General features: G+C 35.2%; 1 protein-coding gene across 2 annotated transcripts; it reads right to left on the minus strand.

The window, feature by feature from the left end:
- Nucleotides 1–2,302: 2,302 nt before the first annotated feature.
- LOC128871894 (serine-rich adhesin for platelets) lies at nt 2,303–17,597 on the minus strand. Of its 2 annotated transcripts, XR_008456074.1 has the most exons (5): nt 14,865–17,597; nt 14,610–14,789; nt 8,446–9,633; nt 2,713–2,796; nt 2,491–2,578 (listed from the first exon to the last, which is right to left on the minus strand). XR_008456074.1 is itself a non-coding variant. In XM_054114048.1 (4 exons), the coding sequence occupies exons 1-4, from the start codon at nt 16,945–16,947 to the stop codon at nt 2,403–2,405; spliced, it is 3,627 nt and encodes a 1,208-aa protein (XP_053970023.1). In that variant the 5' UTR covers nt 16,948–17,597; the 3' UTR covers nt 2,303–2,402. The 2 variants fall into 2 exon arrangements, 1 of the variants encoding a protein (XP_053970023.1); XM_054114048.1 differs by lacking the exon at nt 2,713–2,796 and having other exon boundaries at nt 2,303–2,578.
- Between the last annotated feature and the right edge of the window lie 5,320 nt (nt 17,598–22,917).

Below are 22,917 nucleotides of genomic sequence, written 5' to 3' on the forward strand. Positions count from 1 at the left end.
ATGAAGAACTGCATAAATGATTATACAGCATCCGGGACTCGAAGTGTAACCAATTAAAAACACCATTTTGGAAAATTACTTTTATTCAATTCAAAGTAAAAATGTGTGAAAATAATACAAAATTAAGAATCAATTTACTTTTGCTCAATGTGACCACCTTTTGCCTTGACTATAGCCGGTCCAGAGACGAATCGCAAGCTGCCCGAATGTGGCTTGCAGGTATGTTGTTTTCAGTGCCTCGAAACTGGTGAATCTTATAGTTCGGACCTTGCTCTCCAAAATGGCCCAAAGAGAATAATCCATCGGATTCGCGTCTGGAGAATTTGAGAGCCATTGCGTTCACGTTATGAAGTTCAGAACGTTGTTTTTTAGGCATTCTTGGTTCTCTCGAGCTTTGTGAGACGGTACCGAGTCCTGTTAAAACGTTCATGGTCTGCCACCGCAATGTTTGCCTGCCAAAGCTTCAAAGCAACCTCCAGAATACTTTCCCTATAGACACTTGACTACATTGTGCCCATATTCCCAACTATTGAAGCACTTCATTAACATTGGCTTCATGTTTTGGTCTTAGTTGCTGTTGAATTGGTGAAGTGGGTGCTACTGATGTACTTCCGACAACAACCTTGGTAAGTGCAACATCGTTGAGACCCCTGATGATAGTCGATAGTGGATACTATTCCAAGTGGTGTTCGCCCTTTTTACGTGTGCGCTTTATAAGCGACCTTAAATGCGACTAGTAGTGCGATTCACTAATTTTTAGCGATTCGACAATTGTTATTTTTGCCTAGAGTATTTGCCGTTTGCCCTAACGATTTTGCTATTCACAAACTTATGCTAACTAACACTTAATATCCGTATTTTTCTTTTTATTCAAAGTGATAGAGAAAATCAAAATGAGCTCAATAGTTGCATGTTAGAGTGCTTCTTCAATTATATTTCGACAAAGTAAGTAAAATAAAATAATTCTTTATTTGAAAAATATTTACTTAATACTTTTTCTACATATGATATTTAGGATATCAAAAAAGCCGCGCCACAGCCGAGCAACTCAATCAAAAATTTATTTTGGCGCTTGCGGCCAAAAAATTGCAGTGCAACCAGAGTCTTGTAATAAAAACGCAGAATTTAGAATTCAATTAGCTTGAAGATTGCAAGATTTACCTACTTTTCTGTCGGAATCGGTGTTATTCCGGAACTTCTAAGATGTCAACCTGAGAAATTAGGTCTTCAGTCAAGTCTGGAGTTAACCGGAATAGTTATTGGAACTTCCCAGCAACCAAATAGAAAGGATTGCCCATATGCCGGAGCAAACGTCGATCCACTGCTCGAAAGTTCACTACTTCCTCTCCACACGATAAGCCATAGGCCAAATACTCGAAATACCGGGCTCGAAAACTATTTCTGCATCCAGCCACTTAAGGTATCCAGCCTTTTCTAAAACTTTGTAATTCATTCATGCTATCTGTGAGCTCCATGGAGCATATTTCATCAACACCCGAAACTTCTTGACATCTTAGTTACTTGGTTCCTGTTCTTCGCAAATCTTTAGCTCTTAACAATGTTCAACTGACTGAACTATCAACTTGAATTTAAAAATAATGTGTCGCTGGAAAAGTAGGCAGTTCCAGAAGCCATTTGGGGTAACTATATCACTGTAATGTCAGCAACAGTCACCGGAGTGACAACAGGCAACCAATTTCCAAGAGGGTACTGGCGAATCGCTGCCGAAGGTGAAATAAGACCTTGCGGGAACACGAAAACTACCGACCAATCACAATCGCTGGAAACTATTTAAGGCTTCCGGGTGATTTAGCGTTCGGAGAGGTGTCATTCTTGCAATGGATGAAGGGAGTCATTGGATAACACGAAATGTGAACTACAGCATCATGTGAGGCAAGATAGTTAGTAATAGAATGAAAGGTCGATTTGGCCGAGCTGTGAACCCCGAAGGATTTAGTGAAGGTATCTTAGTACTTCTTTATAATCCGGAAAGAAAAAACGGGGCTTCTCCAAAACTGCAAACATCCTGGGAACATACAAGGTGATTAAAAGATTGAATGATGTAGTGTACCGTATACAGCATTGCAAAACTGGATAGGTGAAAGACAAAGTAGTCTATCTGGAGATATTGGCTCTGTTTGGATCGAATATTTGGGTCTCAAATCGAGACGAATTATGAACATTCGCAGATCGTCTGGCAACAAACGAATGATACTAAACCAAATAGGAATGCAAGACGACAGGACAGAAGTTTCCAGAAAAGGCGAGTTGCACATTTAAAAATTACTATAGATGTTTAGAACAATGCAAGTTTATTTGAGAAAAACGTTACAGTATAATTATAACATTTCATTGTCGAAAAAAATTAAAACGTTGACTACTTTTTACTTCACCTTAAATGTTTACTCTTTTAAAAGACGTTTAGATGTTTTTCTGCTTTCGTCGGCGCTTTTGTTTCTTTTACGCATATGCTTTGGAATGACACGAAAAATTTCGGAATCGATTTGAACAGGCATTGAATTTTGTCTCATCGAAAGCCATTTTAATTTGTACGAGGTATGTTCTGGCACATTTCTTTCTGGAAAAAAATAATGCATTGTTATCATTGATATAATAAATAAGTTCAAATGTACATTAATATACTCATGTAAATATATAATATATATATTTGTTTGTATGATTACGTGTGTACATTTGTATTTGTATTCGTACCTGTAAACTTATATTGTATATGTGCAAGCCCGCAACCAGCATTTTTTTCGTAGGGAGAGTTTTGAATAAAATCCCCTCAATGTTCTAAAAAAAATTAAATAAAAAACAAATAAACCCGTTATTTAAGCAAATTAAATCCAAATCACAAAGGAGAAAATAAATATAAAAATTGATTGTTGTCAGCGAATTTTTTTTTAATTTAACCCTTTTTTTTTCAATAATTTAATTATATTCTATGAAAAGTGATTGCTAAAAAGTCCTCTCCCGAGGGAAGTTGTAAATTAAAACTCAAGCAAATCCTATAGAAGCAACTTTTCTCTATCGGAAGTGCATAAAAACAAGCAAGTGAATTGTGCTGCAAAAACAGTGAATAGTGCTACAAAAACAACAAAAAAAAAATAAAATCACCTGCGAGATCCACTCAATCAGTCTAAAATGCGGCCTAGAAGTATGCAAACTACTTTTATGGTTTCTATTAAGAGTTGGCAAAGGACTTTTAAACCTCATAATAATTAAAAAAAACATGGAAATTGGTCACTCCCCGCCCAAAGAGGGTGGCCTCTTACAACAAAAACAACCACAATAACAAAAATAACCACTACAACAATTACAGCAACAAAATCAACAATACACTACCCTAGGGAAAAACGCAAATGTCTCAACAAAAGGAACCACATCAACATCAGTCTCAAAAGCAATATTCATCTGGCTCGGGACAGACCCCAAATTCAATGAGCACGAAATGCTTTACCCCTACACCAGTTGCAAACAGCCCAAAATAGTCCAAAACTCAGTATAAAGCAAAATATACAGTAGCTACTGCATCTACTTTATCAACAACAGGAGTTTCCCGTACAGCTTTCACCCAACAATTCTACAGGTAGGGATTGGCAATCCGTTATAGCCCAGGCAAGCTTAAAATAAACCCAAAACAAGCCAAACTTGACTAGTATCGGCTAGGCAGCTCGGAACCAACAGAAAATCGATTTCCCCCTTAGAAATCGAGGACGAAGATGGAAACCCCAAACCCCCACCAATATTCGTTGACACAGTTAACAATATTACCCCACTGATGAGACTCGTAGCAGAACAAGCTCCAGCCTCGAATGCCCTAAGGCTCATAATAATGAGCAGGGCAAAATATAACCGCTCAACCCCGACGCCTACAAAGCTATAGTTACTTTCTTAGAAGAAAAACAAACAGAATTTTATACATACAAATCTAAATAGGAACTTTAAAGTTATTTTAAAAAGTATGCATCACTCTGTTGCACAGAAGACATCTCGCCTGAACTTGCAAAATCTCGGTCACAAAGCAATAAATATACATATATAATATGAAACACATAACCACTAAAAAAACTTCTATCAATGTTCATCATTGAATTAAAACAAAGTGAAAATAATAAAGATATTTACGGTGTCAACAATGTTCTAAATATAAAAATTACATTTGAGCCCCCACATCCTCCATGTGTTAACTGCCAGAAATATGTACACACTAAATCTTATTGCCACAAAAAACAGTCTGCATAAAATGCGCTGCAGCTCATTTATCTGTAAACTATTCACGTAAGACGAAAAGTGACACCATTAATCACGCTTTGTGCGAAGGCAATCGCCCTGCCAACTATAAAGGCTGTATGGTATATAAAAATTTGCAAAAACTGAAGTATCCGCCACTAAGAAGAAATAATGAAATATCCGCTCTTGCCACCCAACCACGGGACTCATCCAAATTCATCTTTGCCACTCAACCATCCCATCACAACTCAAATTCACCTTCCTATTCACAAGTTGTTAAAAATATTCCACAAATATATACACAAAAATACCCATACAAATGCCCCCAGTCTTTCAGCCCAAAGAAACAACATCAGAGTCCTCAAGTGAAATGCGAGAAATGATCGCACTCCTCAAGCAAGTATTGTAACAGGTCTCATCTATGATTAATCTGCTCGTAACTCTCACGACTCCAAAGTTCAACCCTTCAAACCCATGAATTTTCTCCTGTGGAATGCCAATGGACTCTCAAAACACGTATTGGAAAATAAAACGTTACTCAAATCCCATCACATAGATATTCTTCTTATATCTAAAACTCATTTCACCGATAAAAGCTATTTTCGAATACACAAATTATAAGCTTTATCACACAATGCACCTTGATAAAAAAGCACATGCTGGCTCCACTATTTTAAGAAAAAACGGAATTAAAAACTACGGCATTAACTCATACTGTACGGAAGCTAAACAAGCCACAAGCATAGTTGTCGAGAATTTACAGGGTCCCATCACAATCTCATCTGTGTATAGCTCACCCAAGCATTCTATCAAAGCAGAGGAACTCGAAAAATTCTTTAAAACTCTTGGCAATAGATTTCTTGCTGGAGGTGACAATAACGCGACACACACGCAATGGGGATCCTGTCTCTCTACCCCAAAAGGTCGGCAACTCTTGGCCGCCATCACAAAATTGAACCTCTTCACAGTCTCCTCAGGCTCTCCAACATATTGGTCTAGTGACACAAACAAAGGTACTCCAGAAAATGAAATAACCTGTAACTCATGTTATGAATTAACCTCTAATGACTCTCCAGTAATGATCAAATTAAATAAAGACATAGCTGAATCTCTTATCCCTTGTACTCTTCACAGCAAACTGATTGGCATTATTTCCGAACTTTAATTGCCTCAACAATTAACATAGGGCTTCTACTCAAGTCTAATGAAGGCATAACAATTGCAGTTGAACATTTCAATAATTGCCTTCAGCAAGCAACTTGGAACTCAACACCCCCGATAACCAAGCAACAACGCCAACAGATATCTCTCGAGGTTCAAAAAAAGCTAAAAGAAAAGCGCCAGGCGAGAAAAAAATGGGAACAAAACAGACGCCTTGAAGACAAAAAAACTCTGAACTCGCTCGCACAAGAACTCAAAAAATCCTTGAAATATATCATAACGTTCAACTTCAAAGCTACCTCAGTAACCTCGATGCATCGTCATCTTCTGAATACTCTCTTTCGAAAGCAACAAAAAAATTCAAAGGACCAATCTTAACACAGGCAGCCATCTAAATGGAAAATAAGAAGTGGGCTAAATCGGATCTTGAAAAGCCCATACATTTGCCCCAAGTCTTTATACCACATGAAGTCGAACCCTCGCTAAGCATTGTCCAAAAAGTTAAAGGCACCCCGGAACTTATTCACCAGAGCGGACTCGCCCATGAAAATTTTTTTCGACAAAGTAAAAACATCAATAAAAAGGCTAAAAACAAAGAAAGCTCCCGAAAATGATCTCATCACTGGACAACTGCTCAAACAACTGCCCGATAAAGGAATATCTTTTCTCACGTATATATTGTATATGTATAATGCTATCGTTTTTTGTTTCACCCAATGGAAAGTCGCACAAATAAAAATGATCCTTAAACCAAGAAAAAGCGCAGAAAAAGTGGAATCTTATTGCCCCATCAGCTTATTGCCCATGACCTCTGAACTTATGGAATCCCTTTTTCTCAAAAAAATTATGCCCATAATTGCCCGACACTTCTTTGTTAAACAAACAGTCTGAGCTGGATGACTGGAAAATAAAAACTTACGGGACGAAATCTGCTCAAGTTACCTTTACACTGAAACGAAACACTTGCCCACCCGTTAAGATCAATAATGTAATCATTCCCCAAAATAATGTTACAAAATATCTTAATATGCACCTCGACAGCAAGTTTAGTTGCAAAACGCATATTTTCACCAAATCCAAAGCACATGGAATTAAACTCCGTGACCTATACTGGTTGATTAACCGAAATTCTCATGTTTTTTTCAAAAGTAAACTATTACTCTACTCAGTTATCTTAAAACCAATATGGACTTATGGCATACAACTCTGGATCACTGCAGCTAACTCTAACATCGAAATACTCCAAAGATTCCAGTCAAAAACCCTAAGAATGATTATAAACGCACCATATAACATCACAAATATCCAAATACATCGTGATCTCAAATTTCTTATAATAGCTGAAGAATAAAAAAGCTTGCCACATCTCATAATAAAAGACTTCAATCACTCATAAACCTTTTAATCACAGAAATAACTCTCAATCCCATCTCATTTAACAGACTGAAGAGGAAGTCAGGAATGGTCTTATTATGCTAATAAGAAAACATATTAGAAATGGTTGCACCACTGGGTACCTTCCATAAAGCTAAAAAAAACTGTTTTTGGCTTTTACTCGGTCTTCATATTGCAAATTGCTTTATATCCATGATTTCTGTAAATTTATGTAGACATTTTATGTAAATTAATCCATTAATTTTAGTTTGCTTCCCAGTCTTATTGAATCATTTTTTAAATTCCACATTCTTCATTATTCCTTAGAAACTCAGGTATTACATAGTGCTTACGCGGCGTGATGACGGGATCCTGGCTGAACTTTTCCTCACCGATACAGACGTTAGCTCGTTGATTCTACATCCGCACATCGCTGCAGCCTGGGAGAGCGAAAACTTCCCGACATCTTGGACGGAAGGCATTGTGATCAAGCTGCCAAAAAAGGTGACCTTCAGGAATGCGGCAATTGGAGAGGCATCACGTTGCTCAACACTATTTATAAAATAGTCGCAACTATTATTTTGGACACACTTCAAATGTCATTACGCGATGAACACTCTGAATACTCTGAGGATAATTATTGAACAATCCTTAGAATGGAACACCCCTTTTTATATGGTCTTTAATGATTTCCTGAAGGCTTTTGATACCATCAAGCACACTGCAATATGGTCTTCCCTAGGAAAAAAGGAGTTCCAACAAAAATTGTGCAGATTATAAAGACACTCTACTATACTGCAGAGCTAACGCTTTCCATAATGGCGCCACAATCACTCCATTTAGAACAACATCCGGCGTGAAACAGGGCTGCCAACTGTCGCCACTTCTTTTCGCGGTCACACTTGACGAAGTGATGCAGTATGTTGAAAAAAAGAGCCAAGGCATCACTTGGACGCTATCCCGCCAACTACACGACCGCGACTATGCTGGCGATATTTGCCTGCCTTCACACAGGCATTCCGACATGCAGGCCAAATGAAATTTTCTAGTCACCGAGCACGAAACGTTGGTCTGGAAATAAACAGCGAGAAAACGGTAGCAATGCGAATCAACGATACAAATCCCAACAATATTGCAATCGAGGGAGAAGCGGTGCAGTATGTTGAAAGTTTCTGTTATCTCGGTAGCATAATTTCAACGAATGGTGGAGCTGAAGAAGACGCAGAAAAATGTCTGCAATTGGAAAAATAGACAAATCTCGCAGAAAACTAAAACAAGAGTATGCACGAAATACTTGGTGGCGTTCTAACCTTCATTAACTAGAAACAGTTAACCAAGTGTGGGATGTCGTAAAGAGAACAGCGGCTAACAGAATAAGATTCAAATGTTTTGTTGAAGTCCTATGTTGCGAAGTGGAATAATAAAGGAATAAAAAATAAAAAAAACGCCGCGTGATCATTGGTATAAAAATACGAAGGCAATCCACATAATTTTCATGTTTTTGCCGGCAATATTTTATATTATATTTATTTCACTATAATTTTTGGGCGATAATTTCATATTGCCCATTGTGCCCCTTGGTTGCGTGAATGCATGTACGTGCATTTGTGTATATGCAAATACATATGTACATACGTGAATGAGTAGGTGTTTTTATTGCTGATATGTACTTACCTTTTGAATGGGAAACATATTTTTCTATTGATCCCTTCTGCTGCTCAATATTTGTACTACATAATTTTTCTTCATCAGGCATGGAATCATTCAGTATTGCATCCCCCCTTTGAAAAGTCATGCGACGTGCTACAGTATTACGTAGTTCTAAATCTCTTTTTCGATGATAGTTGCGATTTGATGTGGGCATTTTCTTAGGTGAATTTTCCTCGGCAAGTATTTCTGAAGACTGGTCGATGGTATCGTCACTCTTTAGTGGAATAGGATTATCTACACCATGTGCTTTTTCTGCGGTGGAAATTATTGTTGATTCAGTGTCACTTGAAGTGCCAGTTGTGTCGTTTATAATAGTACATATGTTGAAATCCGTCAGCTGAGTTGCTCTGCTATCAGAAATCGGATCATCCGATGCATCAGATTCTGTTTCAGTTAATGAAGAGGCCATCATTTTTTTTCTAATGTTTTCTGAAGTATCATCGTCTAAATATATACTACATGAGTTTGTTTTGTTTTTATATGTATGTTTTTCCGAATGAAAATATTCTTCCTCGTTATCATTCATTATGGTTCCTACAGAAAGTTCAGAGTCCTCTAGTGGCTTAGTAAAATGCCTTTCAAATGCCTCTTCAATTTTTAGAGGATTTTCCAATCTGTCATTTTCGTCCTCATCGATGGACATATGGCTAATGATTATAGAATCGCTTAATGCTGAACTTTCACGGGTATCTTCGATTTCCATTGGTTTCACTACTACTTTGTCATCTTCCGTATCAGGCGTAGATTTTTTACTTTCCTGTATATCCTGCATGGCCCAGATAACGGGCTCTTCAAAGCTTCTCTGCCTTCTAACCTTTTCATTTGCAGAATCGAAAGAGTTGCTTCTACAGAGCAGACGCTTCTGCATGTTGTCAACTAATTCATCTGTGCCACGTAACTTGTTAGCAGCTTCGACGATAAAATGGTTTTCACCGCCTTCATTTTGAGTTGTTTCAGCAAATTTTTGTAAATGCTCAAAAGGCACACAGGTTTCAATACACTCGGAATAGTCAAATGATTTCGAATCATCGATAATCTGTTGATTGGTTTCATCTCTCGACTCTAAATAGAGGCGCCTTTCAGCAAATAGAAAGTTGTAAACGACTTGAATGGTCTCGGAAATTGAGTTATTTACTTGAGCTCCGTCTTCTCCTTCAAATTATAAAATTGTTATATTAATTGCATACTTTTTCAAAAGCTTTTTTATACTTTCTTAATATATTCATAATCTTATAAAATGAAAGTTTAATATATATACATGTGTGCTCTCATAACTAATCTGAAATTTAACTGATTGTTCAAAATATTCTGTAGCCGATTCACACCATCGTTCGTTTCTAAGTAAAACATATACATATTTGTATTACTTTAGGGAAAGATAAATCCACTACTTTTTTTTTTACTTTGCGAAAATGGTTTAAAACTGTTTTATGGTCAATCTTTAGCTGTTGAGCGATGCTACGACTACTAACATGCTGGTCATCTGCGATTATTTTTGAGCTTTTATCGATATTTTCTTTAACATAAAAAAGGCCTGCACGGAATAGACGAAATCAATATTGCACGTAATCAGCTTATCAAAGAAAAACTGTAAAGTGTTCCGAATTTTCTCTTTGTTGGCTTCCATTGTTAACACCCTGTAACTCACAACTAAATGGAACAAACAAAAACAGCAGACGAATTTTATAAGGTATTGTAAGTGTCGTATTTTACAAAATGCTTGCATAATAATTTTAACGGAAACAAAGTTAGAATCACACAACGTATGAAACATTAGAATGTTGTAGATTAGTATTATAAAAAAAACCAAAATCTATATTTTTCATTTAATTTCACATTTTTATTATTTGCATAGATAAAAAGATTACATATATTTTTATTACATACTAGCGGACTCGACAGACTTCGTTCTGTCAAATAGATTTTGAATGTGGCAGTTCATATTTCGACCTTAAGACGTTTTTACTCTGCTGATCCTCACACACCGCCCTATCATCATGGTGACGGTTTTGTTCAGGAGAATTAAAGAGAAGGGTCAGTTCGGGTGACCTAAGTATCTTCGCTTCCACGAACTTTGGCCACCCTTTTGGGACCCACTAAAAATCCCACTGGGATGTTTGCCAGAGGGCTTCAAACTAAGAGAGGAACTTAAGGTTCAAACCTGATTGAAAAATAATCTAAAGGGATATTGGGAACCTAAAGGTGGCAAATATTTATAAAGTGGGTGCTTCAATGACAAAACATAGAGATAATTAATTATTTATTATTATTATTATTAACATAGGGTTAATAACCGATATAATAAAGAATAATGAATTAAAACGTATATAAGTATTTTCAGTAATCGCTTTATTGTAAATCAAGTAAATCATAATTATTAACAAAAATCTGTTTTATTTTTATTGTAGTGCTTTATGATATACAATGTTTTTTGTTTGATTACCTGGTGAATATACAAACAAATCTGATGGTTTTCCAACACGGTAATAGGCAACATACAATTGACCATGTGAAAAACATGGGTTTTCTAGATTAATTAATAATGTTTGTTTTTTGTTATTTTTAAAATATGTTTCTCTTTTGTACTTCTTAAAATACATATGTTTATTTTTTGGTATTCTTAAAATATGTTTGGATTTGTTTAGCCCTGCATGATTATTCTTAGAATTTACTTACCTATTTTTATTTATTATTTGGGAATGAAATCATTCTTTAACTCGTTCTGAAACTAAAACAAAAGAGAGAATATTGCGAAGCCAATCAAATCTATAGCACTTACATTTTTTGACTTTTCAATTAGGACGGGTTCATGATATTATCACTTTTGTGTGAACGCATTAGATCCTCCAACACGAATACGCACACACACGAACGCGCACACACACGCGAACGCGCAATATTTGTATGGAAAAAAGAAAAGGGCTGTTTTAGGGGTTTCCCGGAAATTATTCGAATTTTTCTCGCCGTACAAACCATCCTTGGACTTCAAGGAACATTTAAAAAATGAATTGTTAAGATTGGTCCATGTGTTGCTGAGTTATGCGCTTACCAACACATTTTGCGATTCATTTTTATATTATAGATTTCCATTTACATAAATTTCAAGTTCTTCACTGTTATTCCCAACGGAAAATGTTGCTTGACTTGAATTATTGTTAACGTATTTGCAAATGTATTTTATAACTAAGAGATAATATTCAACGTTTATGTGAGCTGAAAATCATCGAGCCAGAACAGGAGAGAAGGAACAATCCATCGGTTGTCTTTAGGCGTTATAGCCCCGCGCATATTTAGGCACAGTTATTGATATGGCACAAATTTGTTCTCCAAAACTTATACCTAACTATACAAAAATGTTAAAGAAACATTCAATATAGCAATTTTTTTAACAAACGTTTCACATCTCTTAAGGAAGGTACTAAGAATGCGATAATCAACGTCTGTTACACTACCACGTTATATATAGAGTGTTGATCGTTGATTGGTTATTGCTGGACGCTGTATTCTATCTGTTGTGCTACCGCCGAAGTTTCGATTGAAATATTGTTGTGAATGTGCTCTTTACTGTCACTTTTTAAAAAACTCAGTACTTTACTTTACTTTCCTATGATAAATAAACCTCTTTTGATGCTTTCAATGTGTTCTGCGACAGAGCATTCAAAAAACTGTAACTTTCTTCGAATCGTTCAAAAAATTTTAAAATAAAGGTGTCGATTATTTCAAAATAAATGCTCTTCCATTAGATTTTTGCTAGCAATTACCATATTTACCCATTTAGTTTTTCATTTGCTGAACATAAAATTTCTTCAAATTATTTATCAGTTCGCAAGTTGCTAACATTTGCCTTTCCGCCATAATTATTGACATCGCTTTGTAATAACCAGCATTCCGCACTTGCAAAATTTCACTGGCTGGAACCATAATCCCGTTAGAAAGTCTGTCAAAAATATGGACTTCTCCTTTAGCACGGCATTAATTAGTTCAATAGCTAAGGAATATCGCTAGCTCTAAGGTTGTTTTCGAGGATTTATAGGGCAAAAAAGAAGAAGAAGAATAGGGCAAAAAAATAAAAAATAAAAATAATATACAAAATGTTTGCAGACTTTTAAAAGATGTACATATATTATATGTATATACGAGTATCCAAAGTTTTAATTTTTCTACTTGATGTTTTGCTTGCTAAAGTGGTCGTAGTTCTGCAATACTCTATTTCCGAGTATTGGTGCTTTGATCTACTATGTGCATGATGGTACATATTTCTAGATTAAACGATATATTAAGTGAACTAGCCACTGCCCCTCTTTATAAAACCCCAGTAAACCCCTTTATACTTTAATAGTCCTTGTGGTGCGACAAAATGACAAAGTCATCTACTAACTGATATAGGGACGTGTTTTTATCAGCGATTGTGTGTAGTTGACTTGATTAAATGTTGAAGAGTAACGGGGATTGTCAACTTCCTTCCAGAAGCCCGTCCGACACAACCATCGTCTCTTTCCCAATCCACACCACATAACATCTGCCAATCAAAATTGACAACAGCATATCACATAGCTTGACTACTCTCACACAATTGTAAGCATTTTCTATATCTAAAGTAAACACAAAGATTTTCTGATTGCTATTTTTATAACAAGCAATTTCATGTACCATTTAGTTTACACTCATATGTATGTACATATGTATGTAGTAGCAGATTTTTTGTTTGCTCGGTAAGCAAAGGCGTTCTCAGGAAGGGCTGCAAATCGGCTGGGCTACAGGAAGTAATAAATAAAGAAGAAACAAACTGTAAATAACTCTTGCATTATTTGATATTTTCAATGTCGAAAAATCAATCGTTTACCCTAGGCCACAAATAATTTTATGCGGTCCTTAAAAAACTGTCCATTAAAAGACTATGCTTTTCTAGCATCAAACGCTAAAAAGTATTGCACAAAATATTTTATGACGAATAATGCATTTGTACCACATCTCTCTCTTGCGTTTTTACATTTCAGTATGGTAACTCAACTTACGGCGGCCGCCGTAGCCGAATGGATAGGTGCGTGACTACCATTCGGAATTTAAAGAGAACGTAGGTTCGAATCTCGGTGAAAACTCAAAATTAAGAAAAAGTTTTTTCTAATAGCGGTCGCCCTAGGCAGGCAACGGCAAAAACCCCCAAGTGTATTTCTGCCATGAAAAGGCTCATCATAAAAAATATCTGCCATTCGAAATCGGCTTGAAACTGTAGGTCCCTCCATTTGTGGAACAGCATCAAGACGCACGCCACATATAGGAGGAGGAGCTCGGCCAAGCACCCAAAAGGGGTGTACGCGCCAATTATATACATACATATGTATATATTTATATATATGGGGCATTCTTTCTTTTAAAACTACTCAAACTATTCCCGAGTAATAAAATTTAAGTGGATTTGAGCAGTTTTAAAAAATTAGCCGCCATGTTGTGGCCGCCATCTTGGATTTTTAAATTTTTCATTTTGTATTTTAAAGTAAACTTTATTAGCTAAATTTTGAGACCTCGTACAACTCTTTCCGTCGAAATGAATTTTTTTGGCATAGGTTGTTAGAATGAATTTAATGAATTTTGATTACATTTTTAGCCATATTAAATGAGCCATCTTGAATTTCGTTTTTGGCCACTCTGTATTGAAAAGTAGATAATAAGAGCTAAATTTTAAGCCCTATTAGAACTCTCTAGGTCAAACACATTTTTGGATGGATAGGGGTCTCCCGTTGAGAAAGAATGCCCCATATATATATATATATAACTCAACTGAATAGCTGTTCCATTTGTTGATATGTACTTGCACATATCATGGTACTGAATTGATAAGTGAAATCATTGACATCAAGATTTAGGAAGACTATATCGAGAACAGCGGCCATTATGAAAATCAATCCAAACTACACTTCTATACTCTCAAGATATAGCTGGATTTTATGTACTCCAGTGATATTAGAAAACTTAGAGCCAAATGAAACTTTCTAGAAATGTATGTTTGCAAAAAAAATATTAAAAATGGAGCTTTAAAACAAAAATAATTTTTTTGATTAAGGACATTTGCTGGTTTCCATCTGTTTTGATCATTTAGAACATATGAAATAAAGTTGATTATTCCTTACCTGAATCTTGGTTCCTTGGTATAAAATAGGTGTTGGAAATTGGGTCAGCATCTCTTTGTAAGTTTCGCTGGATACCAATTGAATCTTCAGGTAAAATTATTGCTGTGTTGATATTTACTTCACCTGGGCCTGATTCGTAATTATTGGATAAAGGTTTGGCTTCTGGCAAATTTTGTGTAACTAAATAAATATTAGTAAAGAAAACCAAGTAGTTGTTTAATAAAGCATTACTCTGAAATTATATTGGTATATTACTTTTATTTAACTCCATCGAAGTTTCAATAGGTTCTACTCCCACAAACCAATTAACTTTGCTCTCACTTGTAGGACATGGTGTGGCATCACTTTCCACCAAGGAATTTTTCTTTGATGTACATTGATTAGCAGACAATTTATTGTTATATTTATGTACTGCTTGTGATATTTCTGTGTTTCTTTTTTTACACTTGTAACCTAAATATGTTTTGTATGCCTTTTGAATGACAGCTGCTGCTTTTTCGTTGGTCCATTTCTTTGAAGTTATGAGATTTTTTCTTTTGTTGTGCTGATTAACATGTGGTTCTTCTATTTTGATCTCATGACTATTTTCATATCTATCTCTGTAATCTTTTTTAAGGTGCTCAGTTTCCTTCAAAGTTGTTTCCGAGTTAAAGCTGATTTGAAACTCACTCTTATTTGTATTTTCAGATTCTAAGTTAACAGGCAAGCCTTCCTGTTTTCCCGGAAAACCACTATCGCTTTCCTTACGTTTACCATCCAAATATCTTCGAATATTTCTTTGAATTATGGATGCAGCTAAATACTTTGCCGAATTACTTTGTATTGCAGCAGCAGCTTGATGTCTATTTTTACTCACATCTTCCTCATGTTTAGATTTGGTGGCATTAATGCTTGTAGTTTCTTGGCTGTTGCAGTTTATAGATTTAGATTCAGATGTATCTTGATCTTCTATACCCATTTTAATTAGTAAAGTCAAACTCGATTCAGCGGAATTATTCTCTTTTTCAGTATAATTTAACAAATTGTTTTTATGTTTTGATTTTAAGTTACGACCTTCTAGACCCAATTCTTCATCAGCGTTAATTTTAATTTTTTTTGTTTCATATATTCCACCCTGAACTTCTGCAATTGTGTTAAAAGATTTCGGACGATTACTGCTAAATGTTTCAAATATACCCTCAAATTCTTCTGATAAAATGAACTCATCTGATTCTTTTGATTCAGTCCAACTGCTTGACAAATCGCTAGTAGTTTCAGAGGAAAAGTCAGTTTCGTTTTCATTTTTCATTCCGTCTTTATTGTCTCCTTCGTTAACTTCAATGATTGTATCCAACCCATTTATAGTGAATTCTCCGCCTTCTATTTCATCAAATGAATTGTTTCGACCGAACGTTTCAGCATTTAAAGTGTTCATGGATTTTTGTTCTTTTATGAGTTCATACGACTTTGCTGTAAAATGCTTATCGGGTTTCGACAAATAAAATCGTGCAGTGTCCTGTAAAGATGTTTTGCGAAAGTGTAATTCTTCTTCAGTTGTTTCTGTATTTTCGCTTTTGATTCCAGTTAAACCCTCAACTTTTTTGAGATCTTGGAATAGTTTTTTTTGGCATTCCATATCTATTGGAGTTTCAGTGTGTTCAATATTATAGTGAATAGCATTGCCTGCTTCGTTTAAGTGTTTTCTCTCGCTTGTGGATTCATTCGGGAATATGCATTCTGTTTGAACACCAGATTTATTCAATACCTCATTACGTGTATTATTACTGGAATTGTTTACTATTGAATGTTTATTAGTCGTAAAAGGTATTATAAAAGCAGTTGATTTTTTTAAATGTTTACTCGTGTGGGCTACATTTGCTTGTTGAATAGAAGCTCCGTAAAGATAAGTAGCCGTTCTGTCTTCTGCGTTGTTTTTTATCTTACGGGGAGGTTTGTCTTCTGTTATCAATCCTATTTCTAACGAGTCTTCCTCGATGTCAGTCTCTTTGGGGGAAGAAATTTCGAGAGAATCTTTTTCACAGGCACTGTCATTTAAACTATTTAAAATTTCCGTTTTATTACACACATCTCCAACCGTAGGTAGAGGAAGTACAATGCCACTCGAATTTTGCCTGTTTCTTGGCGACGTACATTCTATATCATTCTTACTTATTTCATTTCGAAACTCTGTGTTAATTACAGTCCCATTCTCATACCAAGGCATTTTAACATCAGTTTTGAACGATTTTAAGTGAATTTCAGCTACACGCGCATCGAGTGGCCTTCCAATAAAATGATCTTTTACATTGTCTTTTACATTATCCTTATTTGATTGCTTTGTCTTTTTTTGATACATCATACGTTCTACATTTGGTTTACTATTGTTAGTACCGACAACCCCATTTGGATTTCGTGATCCAATAATATTATCAGATGTGAAATTACCATTAGCTAAAGTTGAAACATTAATGCATATATAAACTATTTTGCGGCCTTAGGTTTATAAACATTTTTTAATTATGTGTTTTGTGTTACGTTTTTTAAATAGTGGATGCAATAATGCTTTATTTTACTTATAATTACTTATTGTTTACATTCTGCGTAAAAAGTATCCTGAATTGTTAAATAAAACCCGAAAGATTAGTTTATTTACACCAGCGCCTTCAAAGTAAGTCCCATATAGTGCAATATTACTATATCAGCGCTTGACCCAATCCTCCACACACGTGGTGCTATTTCCATGATTGTTTTTGGTGAATATTTTCTCGCAAACGTCTCACGAAGCGTAAATAGTACTCCATATTCACTGCTTCCCTTTTGGAATGAATTCGAAGTGCACCACACCACACAGCACTCAAAAGTATGATATCCAATAACTGCTGCTGTCAACACAATGAGTGACAGATCGGGGTCAAATTACGTATGGTAACTTGTAAAGCTACTGTTACTAACTTAAGAAATAATTCCGGATACTTTTTACACTTTTAATTAAATATATGTATCTATTTAATAAGGTTCGTATAGTCATAGACTTAAATAAATAAATGGAATGAAAGGAAATAAATGAAATGAATAAAATTTATTTCTGTTTACAAATATTCTACCACGCTTTCCTACATAACTACCTCCATTTTTATTATATTACAATAATAAAATACCACTCCGACGATGGCCGCTGTAGTCGAATTAGTTCATGCGTGACTACGATTCGGAAGTGCGAATGTTCGTGCATGAAACACCAATTGCTAGAATAAGTTCTTTCTAATAGCGGTCGTCCCTCGGCAGGAATGGCAAACCTCCGAGTGCACTTCTGCCATGAACACAAAAAAACCATTTGCTGTTCGGAAGCGCCTTAAAACTGTAGACCTATCCATTTGTGGAACAAGATCAAGACGCACGCACCAAAAATAGAAGAAGGAGTTCCGCCAAACAGCCAAAAAGGATGTAAACGACAATTATATAATATATGTACGTATGTATATATTAGTTTGGGGAAAAAGAAATTCTTTATTTTCTTGGTAGATGGCTGTAGTGATCGATATCTCGTAAAGTATCGATCAAACAATTTAAGGTTTATGTTCGTTGTTAAGGTGATATTCCACATTAAAAAAACTCGTTTGCTATTTTTTTTCTTCCATTTGGTTGTGAGTTACATGGTGTTAACAATGGAACTCAACAAAGAGAAAATTCGGGACATTTTACAGTTTTTCTTTGAAAAGGGCGAAAATGTACCTATTCCAGGCCGCTGAAATTGTGAGTGCTGTTTATGGTGCTGATAGTGTAACAGCTAATTACATGCAGTTGTGGTCCCGTTGATTCCGTTCAGGCATTTTTGATATTAAAAAAAAATTTCGATAAAATCACAGAAATAATAGAAGTTGACCGGCATGTTAGTAGTCTTAGCATCGCCCAGGAGCTAAAGATCGACCATAAAATAGTTTTAAAATATTTTCACAAAGTAAAAATAAAAATATTGGGTTTCTTTTTCCCCAACCTAATACATATATAGGTATACCATATAATATATAATTTGGTTTCTGAAGTAACACCATGCTTTTTGCTTCAAATTCACATCGTATTTATCTAATAACTTTGCAGTTACCAAGCAATCGCGGTTGGTGCCCATGTGGTTTTTACCATAACGGCAATTTCTCGCCTGGTGACTTAAATGTTCGGCGTCACTTGTACTGGTGTGACCGTATCGATATTGCGTAGAGCATTGGTAGATATTCCAATTCAGAGTGAAGAGTCCCTTAATAATAGTAATAGTGAATTCTGTGACTTATTGATGTATAGTATATGAATGTGTCTGTATGTTTTAAATTTATGTTGTGTCGGTGTTGTACAATATTTTTAACCTAGAGCTTTGAGCAGGTGTCTTTGATTTATGTTCAAAACTTATATATATATTTGTATATATAATGGGCGCTTACACCCTTTTGGGTGTTTGACTGAGCTCCTCCTCCTATTTGTGGTGTGCGTTTTGATTTTGTTCCACAAATGGAGGGGCCTGCAGTTTTAAGCCGACTCCAAACGGCAAATATTTTTTATGAGAAGCTTTTTCATGGCAGAAATACACTCGGAGGTTTACCGTTGCCTACCGAGGGGCGACCGTTATTAGAAAACAACTTTTTCTTCATTTAGATGTTTCACGGAGATTCAAACCTACGACGGCCATCTTCAAAAACCGTCAAAACTTAAGTAGTAATAATACAATATACTTATAGTCGAAGATCGATTGTGGCATGAACTGTGTGGCATGGCGCGCTATCCTGCTGAAACCAAAGACCAAGTCCAAGCCCATGTCCTTAGTTTTCGGCCATAAATAAAATAGTGAAATCGGGAGAGGTCCACTATGTGAACCATCCTATATATAAAAAAGCTTGCTTTTATCATATATTTATGCGCTTGAGCTACTGTTTGAAGAAACCTTAGAGCACCATATAGATACGAGAACTTTTCGGAGCGAGTGGACTAATTTAAAAAGTGCACAGACAAAAAATTCATTAGGAGATTCCGCTTGATGAAATTCACTTTCTAACAAATTTGGAGCAGGATCGGTGGTACAATTTAAGGCAAAACGGAAAGAGAAATCATAAATATCGCAAAAGCGAAACCCATGTATGGTATCTGACTTTTTATTCTCAATCACCTCTGTATTTCTCCACTCTTTTGGTGTAGATCTATTATCCTGCGTAGACTTGACAAACTTCGTTTTAACATTGTATCACTAGATCTTAATTCTCTTAATACTTAGTTATGCATGTTTTGGAAAAGAGAATTCTATTTAACTTATTTAACTGTAATGCTCATTTACGGCGAATCAACAACAGCAAGTAAGGCTAAATTTGGTTGTTAATTTTTGAAATCGAACAAACTCATAGACAATGAAGCTTATATGATAGCTTCTAACGTAGACGGATGAAGGGAAATTTGGTCTTAACATATAAAGAGTGGGTAAACCTCGCCCGTTGTTAATAATCTGTATACGAAATTTAAATGAGGTACCTTGTTTGAGCGAGTTTTATTGAGTTGTTATCAACTAATGTTTTCAAAATTTTACGTTATATGGTGGACGTGATTATTGACAGATTTCACCAATTTTTACTACCTCCCTTGGACAAAGAATAATACATGTACAAAGTTTGAAAGAAGTATATTAATCTTTGCTTGAGTTATCGTACACCCGAACGGACGGACTATTAAGCAAACATGGTTAAAACGACTTCTCTTAACATTTTGACGATTATGGTATATAATGGTTTAACTAGATTAACATTATTCCAGATAATTTAAGGAAAAGTCTTAGATCTCGTGTTAAGTTTAAATTGTAACAATTCAGGAAGGATTTGTCAAGAATAACTTGGCGAAAATATTACGGATATATTGAAAAGCATGTCCCAAAACGTACATATGTAGGAAATATGCTTTCAAGAAGTGATACAGTTATGGTTAACTAAGAAGCTAAAAAATCTGGAAAACAAAAAGACGCCTTCTTTTAAATTGTGCAAAAAAACAACTATTTAAAAATAAACTATTTAAAGTACTCAGTTCTGCGCTATAGCTACCTCCAATAAAATAAATCTTATATTTCTTCCATAAACTTCCATTCGTACTAAGTATGACCGATTAGTTGAGTTAATACTCCATTCATATCCCGGAGGATGTATTACCATATACGACGGCGGTTCAACAAGTATCCGTATTTGATGACAGAGAGTGTTCCTGAGAGAAGTTGGTGTTAACATCGTGTGCTGCCATCTATCAAACGAAGGCAAAACAAATTTCAGACTGATTGATAGTTTAGATTGGACTTGGTACCTATTCAAGTAAGTCGAGTTTCGTGATTTTCGCTAAGATATAAGCAGTATTGTTCGGTAATTCGCTTTTTGTTTTTGGGTAATAAAAAATGCGAGGAGATAAAAGCAAAGTTAGATGCTGTCTATGGGGACGCTTAACCATCTACGACCACAGTTTGATATTGGTTCAACGAATTCAAACTTGGCGAACTTCCGTTTTTGATGAGGAGCGACCAGGACGCCCGGCAGACGTGATTACCGAGGAAATCAATCAAAAGTCCACGATATGATTCTCACTGATCGAAGAACGAAAGTGCGCGAAGTAATAGAGGCCATAGGTGTGTCGACAGGAGCGGCAATTAATATTTTACATCATAAGTTGGCGATGAAAAAATTGTCGACGCGATGGGTGATGCAATTGTTTACGGTGGACAAAAAGCGGATGCTGCTGTTAACTTCGAAGCAGTGTTTGGAGCAATTTAAGCGAGATCCGAAGGAATTTTTGTGTCAAGTTGTCACCGTTGATTTCACCTGGACTCGTCATTACATACCAGAAACTAAGTAACAATCTCCCGGCGAATCGGCTCCAAAGATGTCGAAGACAGTCTCAGCGGCCGAAAAGGTCATGGCTACGATTTTTTAGGATGCGAACGGCGTAATCCCCATGAATTTTTTATAAAAAGGAAGAACGATCACTGGGCAATACTACAGTGAGTTATAGGACCGCTTCCACAAAAAATTTAAAAAGACACAACCACATTTGGCAAAAAAGAAGGTGCTGTTTCTCCACGGTGTGTGTGTGGTGTGAGTACTTAGTATGTATTTCCCAGGTTACTGGACAAGCTACAAATGTTAAATTTTTAACTTAACTATTGCCAAAACACTATCATTTTGACAATTCTAACATCAAAATTTTAACATTTTAATATTTTTCAAATTTTAAGATCGTTTTTTTTAACTACGTTAACTCAACATTTTTACGATATTTTTATGAGTTGGATCGATTACTAATTTAAATTTTTAATTTTATTATTAATTATTTTAAATATTTAAAATATTTCACTGTTGGTAAATTCTGACAGTGAAATTTTTTATGTATAGTATAGAAGAAGTTAATGAAGAATTAAGGGTGGTATAAAAGGAGTTTCCCACCCAAAATATTGATTATAATAAAAGTAAAGAATGAAATATCATTAAAATTTTAAATATTCTTAACGCGTATTTTCAGGGGGGACGCTAGCGGAATATTGATGTACGTTATTTTAAATATTTAACTTAGAAAAATTTTAAATATTCTTAACGCTAGCGTCCCCCCTGGAATAATGACGTTGACTCTGTCAACGGTTTCCGAAGGAAACATGTAATAAATAAATAAATAATTGGCGCGTACACTTCTGTTAGGTGTTTGGCCGACTTCCTCCTCCTATTTGTGGTGTGCGTCTTGATGTTGTTCCACAAATGGAGGGACCTACAGTTTCAAGCCGACTCCGAATGGCAGATATTTTTTTTGAGGAGCTTTTCCATGGCAGAAATACACTCGGATGTTTGCCATTAAATTAAAAAAAAGAACAGCTTTCTTTAACATATTTAGAAAAAACTAATTGGAGTGATAAAACAATAAATAATGAAGTCGAAAAAATAATATTAGAAAAATATAAAAAACAAATAATAAAAAACCTAATTCAATAAAAAATCAAACATTTTTTTATACTGCAAACAAAAATTCAAACATTGTTTTATATCTACCATCATTAGATTATTGTTCTTTATCTATTACTAAAAAACTAAACTGTTCTTTCCAACATTGGATACACATGGTCATTAAATATATGCTTTAGATTTAAATCTTGTTTAAATAAAATTATATAGTTAGCATAGTAAATACATTTTTAATTTTTTTTTAATATATAGAAATGGGAAAAGATAAATCAAATTACAATATAAAAAAAATAATGATTTTCAAATAGCAAAAGACTTGCATAAACCAGTAAGAAAAAATTTTGAAAGAAGGAAAATTAATACTAAAGGCA

This window comes from Anastrepha ludens, chromosome 2 (assembly GCF_028408465.1).
Source record: "Anastrepha ludens isolate Willacy chromosome 2, idAnaLude1.1, whole genome shotgun sequence".
Taxonomy (NCBI): domain Eukaryota; kingdom Metazoa; phylum Arthropoda; class Insecta; order Diptera; family Tephritidae; genus Anastrepha; species Anastrepha ludens.